Source organism: Gymnogyps californianus, chromosome 11 (assembly GCF_018139145.2).
Source record: "Gymnogyps californianus isolate 813 chromosome 11, ASM1813914v2, whole genome shotgun sequence".
In the NCBI taxonomy this organism is placed as follows: domain Eukaryota; kingdom Metazoa; phylum Chordata; class Aves; order Accipitriformes; family Cathartidae; genus Gymnogyps; species Gymnogyps californianus.
The window spans coordinates 430,402-448,445 of NC_059481.1; the positions used below are offsets into that span (position 1 = coordinate 430,402).

Below are 18,044 nucleotides of genomic sequence, written 5' to 3' on the forward strand. Positions count from 1 at the left end.
GTGCCTTGAAGTGCCGTGATTGCTCTAAAAATATTTTACACAGAGAAATCCTTTTGATCCCAGGTGTTTTGAATTCTTTGCATATCTGTGAAAATAAAAAGAGCCTTTAATACTTGGAGCACTGTAAAAATCAGCAACAGTGGTGATGGCAAACAGTCATTAACTATTAATGTGTGTTTCACCAGGAAGAAACAGGAAGCGCAGCACAGACGGGTACCTGCTGCTGTGTTGGGCCACAAAGACGATGTCATCCTTAGTCCCTCGTCTTCTTCTCCGTGTCCCTAGGCACCACCCTGGTGTGCCAAGTCGTTAATGCTGCAGCAAGGAGAAACTTTATTCCCTGAGAAAAGCCCACGGGGGTGAGAGGTGGGATTACAGCTGGGGGGGGTTGGGGTTAGGGACAGAGCAAGGGTTGCGGTGAGGGACGGGATGAGGGGAAGAGTCGGGATAAGAGTTGGGTGGGGGTCAGGGTGACGGCTGGAAGCGGGGACGGAGTCAGGATCACAGTCTGGAGTTGGGCCAAGGCCAGAGAGGGAGAGTTAGGGTTAGGAGTGGGGTTAGAGAGGGTTAAAACCGCGGCTAGGGTGAGGGTTACGATGAGGCACAGGGTGAGATGCGGGGCTGGGGCCAGGGAAGGAGGTGAGATGGGGTTAGAGGTGGGGTGAGAAGCCGGGGTCAGGGTCAGGGTCGGGCCAGGGTGCAGGGCGAGGGGCGTGGGGAGGACCAGCGTCACGGCCCGGGCTGGGGTCCCCGTGGGGATGAGGGGCCGGGTTCGGGAGCGGGCTGAACAGGGTCGGGGGGCAGCGCGGGGGGTCCCGACCCGGGGCCAGCAGCAGGGCTGGGCCGCGGGCCGGGCCGAGCCCCGCGGGGGTCGTCGCCGCCGCCGCCGCCACCGCCGCCGCCGCCGCCAGCCCCGCGCAGGCGCACACAGCCCAGCCCCGCGGCGGCGGGGCGGGGGGAGGGAGGGGGGACCCGCCATTCACCCCGCGTCGCCATGGAGACGCTGCGCGGCGGGGGCGGAGCGCGATCCTCCGGGCCCCGCCCCGCGCCGCCAGCCCGGCGCCGTCACCATCAAGGGCCGCCGCGCCGCCGCGCTTGGCCAGAGCCCCGGTAGCGCGCCGTGATCGTATAGTGGTTAGTACTCTGCGTTGTGGCCGCAGCAACCTCGGTTCGAATCCGAGTCACGGCATCGCCCCGGCGGTACCACGGCACACGGGCTCTGCTTTTGTTCCGACGCCGTTAGAATAATTTTTAAACGATTATAAAATAATATTTTTTTAATTTTTATTTTATTATTTTATTTTGATTTCCCGTTGCGCCGTTAACTTATCCTCCCCCCCCCCCCCCGCCGCTCCGCAGAGTCCCCCGGGCTGGGCGGGCCCGGCCCCGCAGCACCGCGCCCCGCCAAGGAGCCGGGAAAAACACAAAAAAAGACAACGCGAAATACCGGCGCGACGTTAAAAATATAATCGAAGGCTCGGGAGAAGCGGGAAGGCACAAAAGGCTGTCGGAGCCCGTGTGCCGTGGTACCGCCGGGGCGATGCCGTGACTCGGATTCGAACCGAGGTTGCTGCGGCCACAACGCAGAGTACTAACCACTATACGATCACGGCGCGCTACCGGGGCTCTGGGCGACCGCCCCGGCGCGGCGGCCCTTGGTGGTGACGGCGCCGGGCTGGCGGCGTGGAACGGGGCTGCCCTCCCACGCGCGGCCCGCCCACGGCGCGGGGCCGCGGCGCCTGCACGCCCGCTCTGCGCTGGCAAGCGCGGCGCCGGGTTTGCCCGAGCACCCGGCGAGCGTGCGGGCGGTGCCCGGGCTCTGCGCGTCCCACCCGTGTTTGCCGCGGGCGAGCCCCACGAGTGTCGCAGCGGGCTGGGGGAGCCTTGCACACGCGGGGACGGGTTTATACCAGCGTTGCGCAAGCCGCAGGCAGGCTTTTGCTCCTTGCCGTCCACACGCTGACTTGTGCGAGCGGGTGCTGAGAGCCCTCACACGACGCCAACCCCGAATTTAGGCAGCTCCAGCAACAGGACTGGATAAAATCCACGGGGAGAAGGTGCTGCTCACGTGCGCTGGGGAACGGGCGCAGCGAGCCTTTGCATACGGGCACCGTGTGGCGCGTGGACACCCCGAGCATCCCGTGGCGACTTTCGTCAGCGGTCTCGGAACTGATTCCTGCTGATCCCCGGTGTTGGCACCCTCGGAGCCACATCGCTTCCACCGCTCCCTGTGCAAAAAAAAAGCTGGGAGATACCAGCTGGGTGCACGCACGTGGGGATGCGACTCCCACCATCCCGCGTGAAAAAATGGTTTCCAACATGCACTGGCAGGCAGCGTTTTTGCTGGCTGCAGCCCTGTCCATCCCGCGCTGCTCAGGGACCGAGTGACGCGACTTTGCACCACCGCAGCTTTGGAGGCCACGTGTGCCCGGCTCTTTTCCTGGGAAGCATTTCCTGGGGTGGGGTAAAGGTTGGATTTCTGCTTTTAACATCTTCCCTCAAGGCTCTTTTCACCTGGGGGTGAAAGTATTCCGGGCAACCTTTTTTGGGCAGCACGGTGCCCCGCATGGCTGCCCCGCTGGGCTCCCCCACACGCCCTCCTGGGTACCTGGGCACCTGGGCGTGAGCCCCGGGAGGAGCCGGGGCAGCCCAGGCCCCGCAGCACCCAGCCCAGCTCTTTGGACCGAGCTGTTAATCAGTAACCGGGGCACAGGACCAAGAGCTGCGCAGCCAGCGGGGCTGGCGGGTGAGCATGGGGGGCCGGCGGGCGCCGGGGCGGGGGGGCAGCCGTGGGGCACGGGGAGGGCGCGAGGCCGTGGGGGGGCGTGAGGGCGTGGGGCACGGGGGCGTGAGGGCGTGGGGCATGAGGACACGGCGGGGGGTGGGGGGTGAGGGCGTGGGGTGCAGGGGCACAGCGGGGAGGGCAGAGGGGCGTGCAGCCACGCTGCACCACGAGGCCGCGGGGGTCCACGGGGGAGAGGAGGGCACGGGGGGGGGGGCACAGGCACGGCATGAGGACACGGGGCGCGACAGGGTGAGGGGGCACGTGGGGGGCGCCCACCTGCTGCCCCACTGATTGGCTGCCTGTCCACATGGCCGCACGCCCGAAGGGGAGGGCAGCCAGTGAGGCTTCACCAAAACAAAAGGTAGGTGAGCCACGTGGCGGGGGTGGCACTGGGGGGGCCATGGAGGTGTCATCAGCCCAGGGGTCCTGGAGGGCAGTGAGCCTGGGAGGGATGGGGAGAGCCAGGAGCCCTGGGGGGGGTCCTGGAGCCCTGGGAGGTCCTGGAGGGGTCCCTGAGCACTGGGGGTGCTGGAGGGGTCACTGAGCACAGAGGGGTCCCAGGGGGGGTGTCCCTGAAACAGTGGTGGGCCTGGGGGGGGGCGTGGTCCTCCTGATCCCTGCCAGGGTCCTGGTGAGGGGCCCCTGAGCCCCAGGGGGCACCAGGGGTGCTGGAGGCCCTGGAGGAGGTCTGGGGTCCTGGGTTCCTACCGTGGCCCTGGGGGGTAGGCTCCTGCCCTGCTGCCGAGGAGCCACAAACCCAGGGACACGCTGGGGGCCAGCACGCCTCAGTGGTCCCCCTTGGTGGCTCTGCCAGTCCGTGGAGCCCACTGCCACCTTCAGCTGCCGTGAGGTCCCACGTTGAGGGGGATGTTGTCTGAAACTCCTCACCTCCACTCGTTTCATTTGGGGCTGGGTCGCTCCCTGCAGTGGACCCTAAATCTCACATGGTGGGAAGCAGGTGATGGCCCTGCTATCTCCACCTTGTCTATGCAGGCCTCTACGACCCTCCTCCAAAGCAAGGACAACCCTTTACTCCCTCTGTCCTCACACAGAAGTGCTCCTATGTTCGATTGCTGCCTTCTCTGGGACTTCTCTGTTCTTCCCTTATCCTTCTCCAGGTAGAGGAACCAGGAGGGTGTCCAAATGGGATGCTCCAGGGGTTCCTGCCCTGGCATAACACTGGTTCTTCTGGCTTTGCTGGACCAGTTCTCCCAGTATGATCCTCCTTTAGGACAAGTCCCCATGCAAACTACCACTTGTTCCTACCCATCGCTCCTGCACTGTACTAGTTATCAACATGAAAGGACCTTCTTCCTTATCTTACTCGGTTGCAGCAAGACCTCTTGATGAGGGATGCAGCCACATTTATTTTTTGCAAAATCTCACTTGCAAAGGGGCTCACGGAAGCCAGTGGCCACTGCCACCAAGTTGGAGGAGGAGTACCAGATCTCCCTGCTGCATCTAATCCTCTCCTGTAATTCCTTGGAAGCACAGAAGAGCAAAGACCTTCCCAGAGTTACAGGAGAACAAGGAAGTCAGCACACCAGCCCCACGGCTTGAGGACCCCATGGGATGGTCCCTTGATGTGCTGGTGCAGGAACTGCTCTGAATCCCTACTGCAAAGGGCGTTCTCCTCTTGGAGACCCAAAATTGAGAATTGGGGTTGGACATTCGTTCTTCCCAGAGGTGATCCCGTCTTTCTCTCCCAAGCCAGCATTGCTCCCTTGCAGTGCTGTTTCTCTAATGCATTGAAGCTGCGGCACTTCTGGAGATGGAAGAAAACAAGATAACCCTGGACAGCCTTGAGAAGGGCACAGATAACCCAGCTTTCAGCTCCATGGTAAGTCCCCCCTTCCCCTCCCGTCGGGGTACAGGAGCTGCTCAGGGTGCTCCAGCTAATGATGTTTTCCAGGGGGAGGAGAGACTCTATGAGGAATGTGATGGTCCATGTGGTGAGAGCAAAGAGGAGAGCAGAGGAGAAGGGAAAGGGAGATTCTCCTCCTACTGCAGGTAGGATAACCCCTGGAGACGCGTGTCTGTAGGGTATTTCCAGTGGTCATAGCAAGTCTGCAATCCTTGGGCCAGCAATTCTCCTGGAGCCAAACCCGATCTGGGAGCAGAGTAGGGTTGTATTGACCACATAGCGGGGACAGTGCCTGATGGCTCTGTATGGCTTTGTAGGGTGGCAGTGGCAGGTCTCTGTCCCTATAGCAGCCACTGAGAGCAAGCCTCCACTCATGGTGCTCGGGGTGTTGGGGTGTGTGGTGGGGTCTCCCCTGCCATAACGGGCCAGCTCGCTCCTCCTGGGAGCGGGCAGCAGAGCTGCTAGAGGCCACGGCACACCTATACCACTGTGCTGCTGCTGCTGCTGCGAGCGCACTCTGGGAGGCATGGTCATGACCTGGCTCCGTTGAGTTGGGTTGAGTTGATCTTCAGGATCCATCTTCTGCGCCTCTCACGTCTCTGGCATGTGACTCTCCCCAGGAAGGCCCTGCAGCCAGCATCCAAGGCAAAGCGCTTCTGCAAGGCTCATGTCAAGGTGTTGAGAAGGGTCGTCCTGGGGCTCCTTGGAGTAGGTGAGGACTTCCCGGCACTGAGACCCCATCTCCACATCCCTTTGGCTGGCTGTGCCCCCAGCCTCTAAGCACTGGGCATGGCCACCCGTGTGGAGGTTGTATCCACCCTCACCAACCCCACTGCCTGCCCCCTCCTCACCCCACCACTCCTGTCCATGAGGGCTACCTGCACCTCACTGTCCTCCTCCCCTTTCTCCACCTACCCAAAGGGTTTGCTGTGCCTCTTCTGCTCGCTCTGTGTGCCCCAAACAGCTGAGGTGCTGTCACCAGTTAGCCTGGCTGCTGGGGTGGTGCTCCCTAAGTCCTCCTCGCGCACAGATGGGAGCCTCAAGGGTGGCCAGGGAAGGACATTTGGAGGAAATGAACCTCATTGTTAGCCCCGGTTAGTGTTTTGAATCTGTGATCCTATGGCCCTGATGTTTCTGACCCCCAATGTGCTTTCTCCAGCCTACCTGTGCTACTTTATTGCGGCCTGTTGGCTCAACTTCCAGCGAGCCCTTGCCTTGGTTGTCATGACTGCTGTGGTTGTCTTCTTCATCTGCTGGAGCCTCTTTAAGAAGCACTGTGGGGCAAACGTATTGCTGCTCCTCAGCCCCGTTTCGAAATGCTTCCAAAAGTCCTGGCCGTGGCTGAAATGGTGAGTCAGGAAAAGGCAGGGCCAGATCCCTCCCCGCGCCCGGGTCCCCTCTCCCATGGCTGCCCTGCCAGCGTGACCAACAGCCGGTGGCACTGGGCACATGCCCTAGTGCCGTGCAGGCACCTTATGAATGATGAGGCATGGCCCAGCCTGGGGACCACTTAAAAGCCATGGCAGAAATGTCTTGCTACTCTACCTCAGCAGCGTGATGGCTATTCACACCCCTCATTTCTGTTCGAGCCCCAGGTTTCTCCAGGTGCATGGACCTTACAGTGGCATCTCCTGTACAATTAGCTCCTGCCCTTTGTGAGCTGCTCTCCCCAAGGTGACATCCTCTATGTGACAGTCTGGGATTTCCTTTGCAGGCTGCTGTGGGTGGCCCTCCTGGGAGGCCTGATCACGTGGCTGGCTTTGGACACCTCCAGAAATCCAGAGCAGCTCATCTCATTAGCTGGCTTCTGCTTTTTGGTGCTGTTCCTGTTTGCCTGCTCCAAGCACCACGGTGCAGTATGTGTTCCAGGTGTGGCTTGGCCATTGGTCCCCTCGCAGAAGGTGGCCACCCAGCACTGGGGAACAAGTGCTTCGTTCCCCCTGGCATCCCCTGATGGCCCATCATTGGAGCTCCCTGGAGGAAGAAGCCCAGCAGGGCTCCTGGGCAGAGCTGGGCAAAGCCTGGGGAGCCAAGCTGGTTGGGTGGACAGAGCCCCAAAGCCACCTCACTGCTCTCCTTCCCATGGCTCTCCTTCCCACTGCTCAACTCAGGGCTCCCCCACAGTGCCTCCATCCTGTTTTCCACCACGTTCCTCATAGTGGGTCAGACCCAGAGACCCAGCACCAGACCCATGCCTGAGCTTCAGGTGCCTGTGGGTGGAGGGTGGGCCTGAGCTTCTGGTGCCCTGGGTGACTTGGGCAGAAGTGATTGAAGTCCCAGTGGCTTCCAACCCAACCTGCTTCAATGTTTTGGGCAATTCCTCCATCCACCTCCTCCAAAGGGTTAATGAAGAGGAAGTTTTGATCTAGCGGGTCTGTACTACCAGTCAAACCATCAGAAGGTCTCTGTGCTCCATCTCCTCCTGGGTAAGCCTAGCAGGTTATGTTCCACCAACCAGTTCCTGAGTCCCACCAACTCATCTTCCTCTATCACCAACCTATGTTTGTGGGTTTCTGTGACCCTTTCTTTATTAGTGTCCCCATGACCCTCACCCAGGGCACAGTGTAATGGTGTTTGCCATGTGCAGCTGTCGAAGGGCCAGGAAGCCAGAGAGGGAAGTCTGTAGGCTTTGCTAATGTCTCAGTCCCCTTTCTGCTCTTGGTCCCCAGGTGTCCTGGAGAGCTGTTTTCTGGGGTCTTGGCTTGGAGTTCTTATTTGGACTCTTCGTCCTCCGAACAACCCCCGGCGTCCAAGCTTTCCAGTGGCTGGGTGACCAGATCCAGGTACTGCATCTGCTCACCCTATCCGTGCTTGCGCACTCCGTGTAGCCCCTCCCTGGGATCAGCAAGAAGAGCAGAGGGTGGCATGGGGCGGAGAAGCTGCAGGGACTGCACGCTCACAAACATTTTTGTTTGGGACTGGAGAAAAGCCAGCTCTTTCCTGGTTTTCTGCAGCAGCCCAGACCCTTCGGTGCAGTCTCCCTTGCAGGCTGGAGCAGTGCCCTGTGGCTTGGAGACAGCCCACCAGTGTCCCCAGCTTAGGTTTCAGAGGGTCATTCTCTGGCAGGGTAGTGAAGTGATCTGTGGGCTGGGGGTACAGACCCCTGCTAGGCAGAAGTGAGATGTCAGGGAAAGAGCTAATGGAGATCTCCATCCTACCATGTAACTTCTCCACTTGCAGTTCTTCCTGGGCTACACCACAGCTGGCTCCAGCTTCGTCTTTGGGAACACGCTCATTGAGGAAGTCTTTGCCTTTCAGGTCAGCTTGGGGAATGGGGTAGGGGGAGGGAGAGGCAGAGCCTGGTTTTCTTCTGGTCTGGCTGCCTTGCTGGGTCCTGGAGAGCATGGAGCTAAACGCAGCCAGGTTTGCTGCAGCAGAGCTCAACCAGCTCAAGGATGGGTCTCCCTCAGCTTTGTACCCACCCGTGGACCTCCTCAGTGCCATGGGGGATTTGCACTGGTCCCTGTCCCTCCCGCCAGCCTGGCCCAGTGTTGTGGCACCCCAATAGCGTGGGCTGGCTATGCAATACCATGCCATGCCTAGCTCATGGGACAGGGGGGCTTGGTCCCCAAGTGTACTTAGATGTGTTGCTCAGCTCTCCTTTAACCCTGTGCCCTGGTGCCTTGCCTGCAGACTCTGCCCATCGTTGTTTTCTTCAGTTGTGTGATGTCCATCCTCTACTACCTCGGCGTCATGCAGTGGCTCATTGTCAAGGTAGGCCCTCACACCTGGCTCTGGGATGGTGGTGGAAAGGAGAAGAACCTGGTGGGTTCTCTGACTACGATGATCAGCTGAGGGACGTCCCAGGAAAATTGACACGGTACTAATTTGGGGTGATTTGTCCTGCTTAAAACAATAGACACAAAACCTTTCTTTCTTGCGTGTCCTCCTGAGAAAGCCCAACCCTGGACTTGATGTTGCTACCTGGTCTGTGGGAGCTTCCCAAGATCACCTCTGTGCAGCTTGAGGGCCAAACAGTGCCCTGCTTCATGGGGTGGGTGGCAGGGTGCCAGGAGCCTTTGTGAACATGGTGGCCTTGTCTTTCCTCAGATCTCCTGGCTGCTTCAGGTCTCGATGGGCACCACTCCCACCGAGACCCTGAGTGTGGCGGGGAACATTTTCGTGGGACAGGTAAGGTCCTGGGCAGGAGATCCAGCTCCTCAGCCCTTGCAGCTGAGCCTGCCCTGGAGGAAGGGTCTTCTCCTCCCTTCCCAGGAGACCTGCGGCCCTGCGTGGCCCCGTCTCAAGGACAACAGGGTTTTCTCTCTTGCAGACCGAAGCCCCACTGCTCATCCGCCCGTACCTTGCAGATATGACCCATTCAGAAATCCACGCTGTGATGACTGGTGGCTTTTCCACCATTGCAGGCAGCGTGATGGGTGCCTACATATCCTTTGGGGTGAGTGCACGAGCAGATGTATGCCACCCCCTGCTATGGGGTCCTGACACCCAAGAACTGCCCCTGGACCCCATAGTCCCTTCCATAAGCAGGATGAGGGCAGGGTGCCTCCACGTCCAGCCTCACCTTCGCTGGCCTGGCCAGAACCCCAGGGCCCTGCCAGGTAGAAGGCACTGCCATGGGACCCTCACTGCACGTCCTTGCACAGCGAGCAGGGCAAATCTCACTGAGTCATGGGATAATTGAGCCTGGAACGACCCTCTGGGAGTCTCTGATCCACCCTCCTGCCCAAATGAGGTGATGGCAAAGCCCAAGGGGATGCCCAGGGCCTTGTCCAGGTTGGTGGTGAACATCCCCATGGAGAGATGGAGATCTCCCGCCACCTCTCTGGTCCATCCCACAGGTGTCTCGGTCACAGGGAACAATTTTTTCCTTATATCCAGCTGGAATTCCCCACTGAAACTGTGCCATTGCTTCTCACCCTTTCACCGGGCACCTCTGAGCAGTGCCTTCCCTCCAACCCCCTTTTAAGTAGTTGGGAACAGCAACTACAACCCCTCCAGCCCTCTTTTCTCCCAGTCGAACAAGCCCCGCTCCTCCAGCATCGCCTTGGTGGTCCTGTACCCTGGGGATGCCCTTTCCAGTTCATCAGTGTCTCAGCCCCGAACATGGTGTCCAGACATGGCCTCATCAGTGCTCTGTAATGGGGAATAAACCTTCCCCTTGACCTGCTGGCTGAGTTCCTGCTATTTAAACATTAATTAGTCTCCTTAAATGGGGAGCCAAGGGTGAAAGGTCAGAGAAATGAGACGTTGTCACTTGGCGGGCAGGGGAGAGGTGAGACTGGGAGCTTGACTCTTCGTCAGCAGGTAGAAGTTCGCAATGTTGCACAACCTATTGCTCTGATACTGATAAAAAGGGACAAGGAAGGGACAAGAATCATCACGATTAGGTCAAACAGCTGGAGAGATTAACATTTCTGAGGCTGCAATCGCTGCAGCTCCAGCGATGCCTCCATCCAGGCAAGCTGCCCTACGTGCCGTGGCTGGCTGAGATGGGAAAAACAGAGACATTTTTCCCACCCTGAGCAAACGGAGAGCCCTGAACTGCTCCGAGCATTGCTGGCTAATGCCAGCCACGTCCTGGGGTGCCCTCAGGTGGCACGTCACGGGGCGCAGCCTTGCACAGAGGTGCCTAAGCCCGCGGTCTGCACGTTGCAGATAGATGCGTCATCACTGATCGCAGCCTCCGTGATGGCTGCGCCCTGCGCCCTCGCCATGTCCAAACTCGTCTACCCCGAAGTGGAAGAGTCCAAGTTCAAGGGCAAAGCAAGCATCCGCCTCTCCAGTGGGTGAGTGTGAGGAAAGGGATGGTGGAGGGGGGCTGCATGTGTCCTGCCAGTGCGGGGAAGCCGTACGGGCAATCTGGGGGCACAAGTGGACATTGTGGGTGGCCTGAGGTTGGGAGAGCCTGTGGTGTGCAGACATCCACGGAGGGAGAGCTGACCTTGCACAGGGCATGCCTGGCCACATGAGCCCGTTGGGGTCTTTTTCCACGCAGGGAAGAGCAGAACATCCTGGAAGCTGCGAGCAACGGGGCTGCCACCTCCGTGGGGCTTGTGGCCAACATTGCAGCCAACCTCATTGCCTTCTTGGCGGTGCTAGAGTTCATCAACGCTGCCCTGCGCTGGTTCGGGGAGATGGTAGACATCGAGGGGCTCTCCTTCCAGGTATCCCCAAGGGCAGCCCCACGGTCTGGGCTGCCAGACCCTGCATCCCCCACCGATCCCCACCTTTGCCCACTGCCTCAGTAGGCTGCCGAGACCCTTGCTGGGTGTTTGGCAAATGCTGGCAGCGGGTGTCCAAGCCGGGGGCTATGCAGCTGCTCAGCTCTGAGTTGCTCCCTTCTGGGATGCTTTTCCCAGGTGATCTGCTCCTACGTCCTCATGCCTGTGGCCTTTCTCATGGGAGCCGACTGGGCAGACTCGCCGCTGGTGGCCGAGCTCTTGGGGATCAAGATCTTCCTGAATGAGTTTGTGGCATACCAGCAGCTGGCCACGTACAAGAAGAATCGTCTGTCGGGCCTGGAGGAGTGGGACGGGAGCCGGAAGCAGTGGATATCTGTGAGGGGCACCTGCCACCCTGCCGGGCACAGGGCAGGGATGGAGCCAGCCGAAACAGGGCATGGGACCTGGCCAGGCAGATGGGTGGTGGGCAGGCAGGGGGATGATGGTGTCGGGGGTGAGAGGGCACCGATGGCCAACCACACTCGGATGTTCACTAACTGCTGGGTACAGGGTCATCCCAAAGGAGTCAGTGAAGCCCTTTCCCATTTATCCTGCTCCTTGGTGGGGCAGATCATGGTGCTACAGGGCACCCTGTCGCCCTAGCCCAGCCTCTCCCAGGGGCAGGCTGCCTACCACCTGCATCCTCGCTCCCAAAAATAGCTGAAGGAGAAAGGATTGGGGTGGGGGACTTCTCGCCATCATGTCTGGCTGGGCTGGGAGCTACGACATGGTGCTCAGCTCTGGGTGCTCTGGGGCTGCTCCTGGGCGGAGGTGACCGTCCTCTGCTGCTGTGCCCTCCAGGAGCGAGCCGAGAGCATCACCACCTTTGCACTCTGTGGATTCGCCAACCTCAGCTCCATTGGGATCATGCTGGGAGGCCTGGGTGAGTATGACCCGCATCCTGGGTGCCTGGGCACGATGCAGGGGGATCCTGGGCCCAGGGAGCAAGGGCTCCGCTGGGGCAGGAGGAATATGCTGCCCTCAAGCCTCCATGTTCGGTCTCTGCCAGCACACAGATAAGAAAGAGGATTTGCATGACGTGATAGGGATGATTTTGCACTGCACCCATGGGCAAGAGCACGTGCTGTCCCACAAGCCCAGGCGCCACCCAGCCATGGGGCAAAGAGCAGAGACTCCAGTGCTGAGAGCGCCGAGGGCTCTGGTTGATCGCCCATGGATGCAGGGTGGGCACAGCACTCTGCCAGCACCCACTGCTGCCAGGACGGGCAGACAGCATGCTGGGTGCTGTCTGGGATCACCATGTCCCCCAGACACCAGGGGCTGGGGTGGGCAGGGCACTATGTGGCAGAGCCAGCTGGGGACCTGGGACATGCCCCTATCTGTCCCCAGCCCGGGGCAGAGCCGGAGCAAGGATCTGACTCGCTCCGGGTCTCTGCTTTGCTCCTTCAGCCTCCATGGTACCCCATCGCAAGGGCGACTTAGCCTCCATCGTGCTGCGAGCCCTGCTCACCGGCACCTGCGTCTCCATGCTCAATGCCTGCCTGGCAGGTAGGTCCCTGCCCACTGCCAGCAGGGTCAGAAAGAACCGGGGAGGGGCAGGCAAAGGGCTGAAGACCCCTATAAATGCAGGTGCAGGGATGGGGACGGCTGGCCTGTCCTCCCCCTGGCTCTGCCAGGGCCTCCAAACCCTCTGCTCTCCCCTCACGGCTTTGCCAGGGGCTGCCCAAGCCCAATAGCTCTGCTGGGGCCCCTCGTCCTCATCTTGGCTGGGCTGGGGACATTTCAAGGGCAGCTTTTGGGGCACTGCAAGGAGTTCCCTGGGGTCACTGCTGCAACCGTTTCGGAGGTGAGGTGGGACAGCACGTGGCACCTGCAAGCACAGTCCCAGGTACAGGATTTGCAAGCAAGCATAGTTGGGGTATGGGATTTGCGAGCAGGGTTGGGGTACAGGACTTGCAAGCATGCTCGGGGTATGGGATTTGCATGCATGGTCCCTTAAGAGCCCCCAACCAGGAGACCTTGTCCCCCAGGTCTCCTTCATGTGCCAACGGAGGTGGGTGACTGCGTGACCTTCCTCAGCACCGCCAACTTCAGCTCTACCAGCTACACCATGTACACGTGCTGCAAGCAGCTCTTTGCCAGGTGGGTGTGAAGGGCCCCAGAGCCGTACGGTCCTGCCTGGGGACCCAGGTGGTGGGGCAGCAGCTCGTCCTCACCATGCTTCTCTCCTTCCAGCTCGGTGCTCGAGAACGGGACGCTCTCCTTCACAGGAGAATGGGCCGGCCTGGCGGAAAGCGTGCTGTGCCTGACGCAGTGCTGCGGGCACTACAACCACACGTCCTGCGCAGGGACAACCTAGAAACGTGCAGGCAGCTGCCCACTCCGGGGGTGAGGACCTGGGAGCACCAGGGTCTGCAAGGCCTGGCCCCAAAGGTAGAAAAAACCTGGCAGAGACCTGTGCATTTGGTCTTCTCCGCTCCAGCGATCATGGACAGCCGCGTGCACCTTGCAACCAGCACCCCTAGGTGCCGGCCCCGCGGACACAAGGGAACTGCTCCCAAATAAATCATGGAAATCCCCGTATGCTTGCCCTCAGCGCCCCCCAGCCCCTGACCGTGGCTGTCCCACATGGCACAAGGTGCTTTGCTCAGGCTGCATCCCGCAACCGCAGCTGCCGTAGCCAGCGTTCGCTGCAGACCTTGCGAGCTGAGCCTCCACCAGGTGCCAGCTTTAGGGTCCAGCCCCGGCCACCCTCTTCTCCCCTGTGGGGTGCAGATGGGGGTAAAGCCATTACTTGAAGACGTTTCCTTCCCCCAAACACAAAGCCGCCCCGTCCTGCTGTGCTTGGGAGCATCTTTTCCGCAGGGATCACAGTGCCGGGGAACAGGCCAGTCCTTCTCGCTTTATTGCACTCAAGAGCACCCATTCGCCAACGCGGCCACGTTATGTACATCATTATTTTACAATGACCCAACAACAAAGCACGAGGCACCCCAGAGCATGCTGCACTCCCAGCCCGGTCCCTTTCCTCCTCTGCCAGGCTGCACTGAGCCACCGTTTCAGACACTACCATGCGGGGTGGCATTGCCGGTGCCCGGCACCCTCCTCCAAAGCCCTAGGGAACGTGATGCTCTGTGGCAAGACGAAGCAGGGAGCGCTGGGGAACTTTGCAAGCCTTGCTGCCCACCGCCACGCTCTGCCGGCTGCTGCACACCTGAGCGAGCTGACGGGCACAAGGGAGGCTCGATGCAACGCAGGGTGCTTTACTTCCCAGCATGAGCATCACTGGCTGTCCATCGCTGCCTCCCGCCGCGGGGCAGCGGGATCTGGAGCGGGCGCTTCTAGCTGCCACTGGGGTACGGCATGTGCCAAGCAGGGGTGATGCTAAGCAAGCATGACCGGTCGTGCTATGGGGCCTGGCAGGGCGTACGGGGCCTGCATATGGCAGGTGGGCAAGGAGGGGCGAGTCCTGTGGGCTGGACACCCACGTGTGCCAAAGCAGCGCCTGGCATGGAGGGGAGGTCTCCCCTTCGCTGTGCTCTCAGGTGCCCCGTGTGAGGTAGAGCATCCTTACCGTGGCGTTGGCCGGCACCCATAGCAGCACCACCACCCTCAGCATCTGCCTGGCAAGGGGGAAGGAGGCTCACCCCAGAGCGCAGGGGAGGCCAGGAGGGCAGGGGTGCAAAATCCCATCCCCGTGCAGCTGCCGATACCGACGCCAGTGCCCCGCCACGGGACTGGCCCGCACCCCAGAGCCCCACGCAATAGCAGCAGGAGCCCTGCAGCTCACTGCTAAACCCCTCTGCAGCAAAACCTTTTAAATCATGGTGTGCCAGGGCAAATGAGACCGCCTGGGCGCTGTTGGGGTTCACATCCTTGACATAGAGTGCTGGCGGGGCTTGGCACGGTCACTTTATGGAGGACACAAAGAGGGACACGAGGTGCTGGGAGCCAGGAGGGCAGCCCAGACTCCCAGTTTGCTCGGGGGAGCCAGGCAGGGGGCATAGCACCTGCAAAGCCCAAGGGAGCAGGTCTGATGGCCCCTGCCTTAAGGAAGGCAAACGGAGAGAGTCAAGAGAGGAAAGCGAGCCTGAGCATGGAGGGGCACGTGGCCCCACAGGCTCCACCACCGGCAGCAGCTCTTGTAAAGAGGTATTGGCGAGGGGGTCCGCACTGCCCATGGCTCACAGCCCCGCCATGACCCCGGCTGAGCCGCTCACACTAGCACACACCACACAACGCAAGCGCCACGGGCCGGGGCGGGAGCCAAAGGGAGGAGAGTGGTGGCAGCGGCCGCTGCCGGGGTCTCCCCTTCCCAGCCTGGTCGCGCGCTGCCTCCGGGCTGCTCGGGCTGGGGTCCGGAGCGGGGGGTCCCAGCTGCGGCGGCTCCAGCTACTGCGGGCAGCCAGACCTGCCACTCTCTCCTGACCCAGGTTTGGAGGCTGCTGGGGCCTCCCCTGTTTCTGCAGCTCTCCAGGAGCTCTTGGGGCTCACGGCAGCCTTGCGGGTACCCTGGGGACTTGCCAGCCCCTTCTTCTGGAGCTGGGGGCTGGACTGGGCAGATTTCCTACCCATGGAGGGGCTCTTGGAGCCCTTGGGCTTGGCTGGCTCCAGCGTCTTCAGGCCCAGGATGCTGCAGTAATGGTTACACTGGTGAGCGGCCGCGAATTGCTCCAGCAAGGAGGGGAAGCAGCTTTCCTTCAGCCCCTGGTACCTGCCAACACAGCCATCCTCAGCCCCTGCTTCGCACCAGGAGACATCCCGCTGGAGCAGGGAGCCGAGGACAGACCCCGGCCGCGCTCACCACCATGGCCCTTCGCCACATGAGCGGCAGAGCTGGGGCCACCCTGCGCCAACAGCTCGGGGTCACTCACCCTTTCAGGTTGGTAGCGATCCGCACGTTGGTCATCTTCCAGCCCACTCCTGCAATGAAAGGGAGGACAACCAGTCTCTGCCCAGAGAACGGGCACCGGCACCAAGGGCAGGTCATCGCCCTGGGAGCTGGGCTCCATGACACGTGGGGAAAAAGGCAGGAGGGCAAGGCTGGGGCTTTTCCTCCTCCTTTCACAGGCCAGAGGGTGGTGAAGGGCCACGGGAATCAGATGGGAGATCCCTTTACCTTCCATGTCAGTCACGAGGATGTTTCCGTTTGTCCACTGGTAGACCCAATGCTGGAAGGTGCAGCATTTGAGCACGATCTCCGAGGTGCCTCGTGCCACCAAGCTGCCATCTCTCTCGGTGACACAGTACTGCTCGCAGGGCCCACCCAGGTCCTCCTCCATCGTGGCATAAGGGATGTTGTTCGCTGGTCGGTAAATCAGGTACAGAGGAATTATCCTGCGTGGGAGCGCACAGACCATGGGGTGGGGTCAGCACCAGCTGGCGAGCTCTCCTACCGCAGCAAGTGGAGATTCACACCATGGTCTGCAACCCTGGCTTTTGCCTTCCCCCCAATATCCCTTCCGTTTGAAGGTGGGAGAAGAGTGAGCTGCCCTTCGGGATGTCCCCAGCACCCACGGGGAACCCTCCCACCATCCCCCAGGATGCTCTGCCGGGATGTCAAGCCAGCGGAGCCACAGCACCTTACTTACTCCGGCACCGCTCCAAAATCAGGGACGGCTCGTGCCTCAGCGGCAAAGATCTTGCAGTACTCACGGCTGGAGTTCTGGATTTTACATTCCTGGAGATGCAAACAGAAGAGTCAGGGACCTGTCCCGTCTTGCACCAACGCCTCCCTGGGACCCCCCGCCTGGCCAGGCATCCCCTGGGACCACTGCCAGTTGTTTCCCTGTCCTGGTGGTCAAAGGACAAGTGATGAGAAAGCTCTGAGCAGCTCCACGTTGCTCAGAGAGAAGAGCTGAAGTCAAGAATAACAAGGACATTGCCAGCCTGCTGGAACATGGCTCGACCCCTCCAGAGCATTCAAAAAGTGGAAGGAAATGAAGAAAATGGGCACAGAGCTGGGGACCGTGGCACAGACAGGCAGGGAAGGTGTGGGGGAGACAGGTGGGGGGTGCCCCACAAGGACGCCCACCTGGATGGTGATATCGTAGTTCTTCTCGATGAGACTGTTCTCATTCTTGGTCCCAAAGACAATGAAATTGTGCACTTTGATGACACAGGTGCGGCCGGACTCAAAGACGGGCTCCAGGCCGTAGATGGCTCTGGCACGGCAGGCTTTGCGCAGGAAACCGGCACCCACTTCCACGTCCTCGCTCACCACGCGCCCGAAGAGCTTATCCCCCCAGTAGCCTGCGTCAGCCAAACCCTTCGCGAACACCATGGGCGTCATCTCGATCTCCTCTCCAACTGGCAGAGGGAAGAGCTGGTGAGGGGGGACAACGCGGGCACGTCCTGCCCCCGCCACAGAGCTGCCTGTCCCCCCGCGCAGCAAAGGGCAGCAGTTGCAGCTCGTCAGCACATGGCTCTTACCTTCGATCTCTTCCCGCAAGATAAATCCTGACAGCACTAGAGGAGACAGAAAGCAAAGAGGTGTCAAGGTCCTGCCAGGATCCCACCCTGCCCCATGCACTTCCACACCAAGGGACGGCAAGGAAGATGGTGTGAGTGGCTCATAAATTAGCACACTGAGGCAGACGCACCTCGCCAGAGGTGGTGTTATGGGGCGTGCAAGGCTCCCCCTCCATAGCCTGGCACCAAGCCCTCTCTGCAGTTCACCACGCTGCCCCACGGCACAGCTGGGCAGCTGGCAGAGCTGCCAGGCTGCTGAGGGCTCCTCACCTTCTGGACTGAGCAGGAAATCGGTGGAGTCAGTGCCGTACTCATTGCTGATCACACACCGGTAGACCCCGCAGTCCTTCTGGGATGCCTGCACGACAGCCAAGGCTGCCTGGCCCTCGTCGCCAGCACTGGAAGAAACGGGAGCATGGCCTCAGCCCCGTGTGACGTGTGGGGGCACACGGGAGCCCCATGACAGGTACTGCAGGTGGGCACCATGCTGCCCTTGGAGGGCTGGAAGAGGGCTACAAAGGAAGCCAGCCCAAGGGCACCCCAACCTCATGGCACCGGGAGTCCTGCCCTGCAGTTTGTACTCACAGAGATGCTTGTCTTCCAGGCAAGCCCTGCAAAATCTGGCCGGGATTGGGCTACAGACTGATAAAGGTACTTGCCTCTGAGTGGCTGGGTCAGGGCTGTACTTGGGCTAACAGACCTGCATCTGGATGGGATGGCTGGAAGCCAAACAGCCACAGAGGTGTCCAGCTTCATTTTCAGCTGTTCACAAGTGAGG

The 18,044-nt window shown here is 60.6% G+C and overlaps 2 protein-coding genes and 2 non-coding genes across 4 annotated transcripts in view; 2 read left to right on the top strand and 2 right to left on the bottom strand.

Annotated features, from left to right (window-relative positions):
* The first annotated feature begins 1,117 nt into the window (after positions 1–1,117).
* TRNAH-GUG (transfer RNA histidin (anticodon GUG)) lies at positions 1,118–1,189 on the top strand. The gene has a single exon. It is a non-coding gene; the product is annotated as a tRNA-His (tRNA).
* A 352-nt stretch (positions 1,190–1,541) lies between these two features.
* Positions 1,542–1,613, bottom strand: TRNAH-GUG (transfer RNA histidin (anticodon GUG)). Its single transcript has one exon. It is a non-coding gene; the product is annotated as a tRNA-His (tRNA).
* A 2,943-nt stretch (positions 1,614–4,556) lies between these two features.
* Positions 4,557–13,154, top strand: LOC127020646 (sodium/nucleoside cotransporter 1-like). Its single transcript, XM_050903409.1, has 17 exons — positions 4,557–4,625; positions 4,698–4,795; positions 5,270–5,361; positions 5,809–5,998; positions 6,364–6,505; positions 7,319–7,432; positions 7,830–7,907; positions 8,283–8,363; positions 8,700–8,780; positions 8,923–9,048; positions 10,269–10,399; positions 10,609–10,777; positions 10,973–11,170; positions 11,636–11,717; positions 12,245–12,343; positions 12,826–12,937; positions 13,031–13,154. Exons 1-17 carry the CDS (start codon positions 4,557–4,559, stop codon positions 13,152–13,154), a joined length of 1,986 nt encoding a protein of 661 aa, XP_050759366.1.
* Positions 13,155–15,108: 1,954 nt separating this feature from the next.
* The window catches only part of ALPK3 (alpha kinase 3), a 33,362-nt gene continuing 30,426 nt past the window's right edge, over positions 15,109–18,044 (bottom strand). Inside the window, exons 9-15 of the mRNA XM_050903672.1 lie at positions 17,537–17,664; positions 17,228–17,263; positions 16,830–17,104; positions 16,387–16,475; positions 15,915–16,132; positions 15,670–15,718; positions 15,109–15,509 (exon numbers count right to left, since the gene is read on the bottom strand). Coding sequence (XP_050759629.1) covers positions 15,188–15,509; positions 15,670–15,718; positions 15,915–16,132; positions 16,387–16,475; positions 16,830–17,104; positions 17,228–17,263; positions 17,537–17,664 — 1,117 coding nt within the window. The 3' untranslated portion in view covers positions 15,109–15,187. The remainder of the gene's footprint in view (positions 15,510–15,669; positions 15,719–15,914; positions 16,133–16,386; positions 16,476–16,829; positions 17,105–17,227; positions 17,264–17,536; positions 17,665–18,044) is intronic.

What these genes read in the sequence shown, in the direction of transcription:
- LOC127020646 (XM_050903409.1), top strand. Translation starts at nt 4,557, where the DNA reads ATGGAAGAAAACAAGATAACCCTGGACAGCCTTGAGAAGGGCACAGAT. An exon ending in AGATTCTCCTCCTACTGCAG is followed by an intron (nt 4,796 to 5,269) that starts GTAGGATAACCC and finishes GACTCTCCCCAG; the next exon opens with GAAGGCCCTGCAGCCAGCAT. An exon ending in TCCTGGCCGTGGCTGAAATG is followed by an intron (nt 5,999 to 6,363) that starts GTGAGTCAGGAA and finishes TTTCCTTTGCAG; the next exon opens with GCTGCTGTGGGTGGCCCTCC.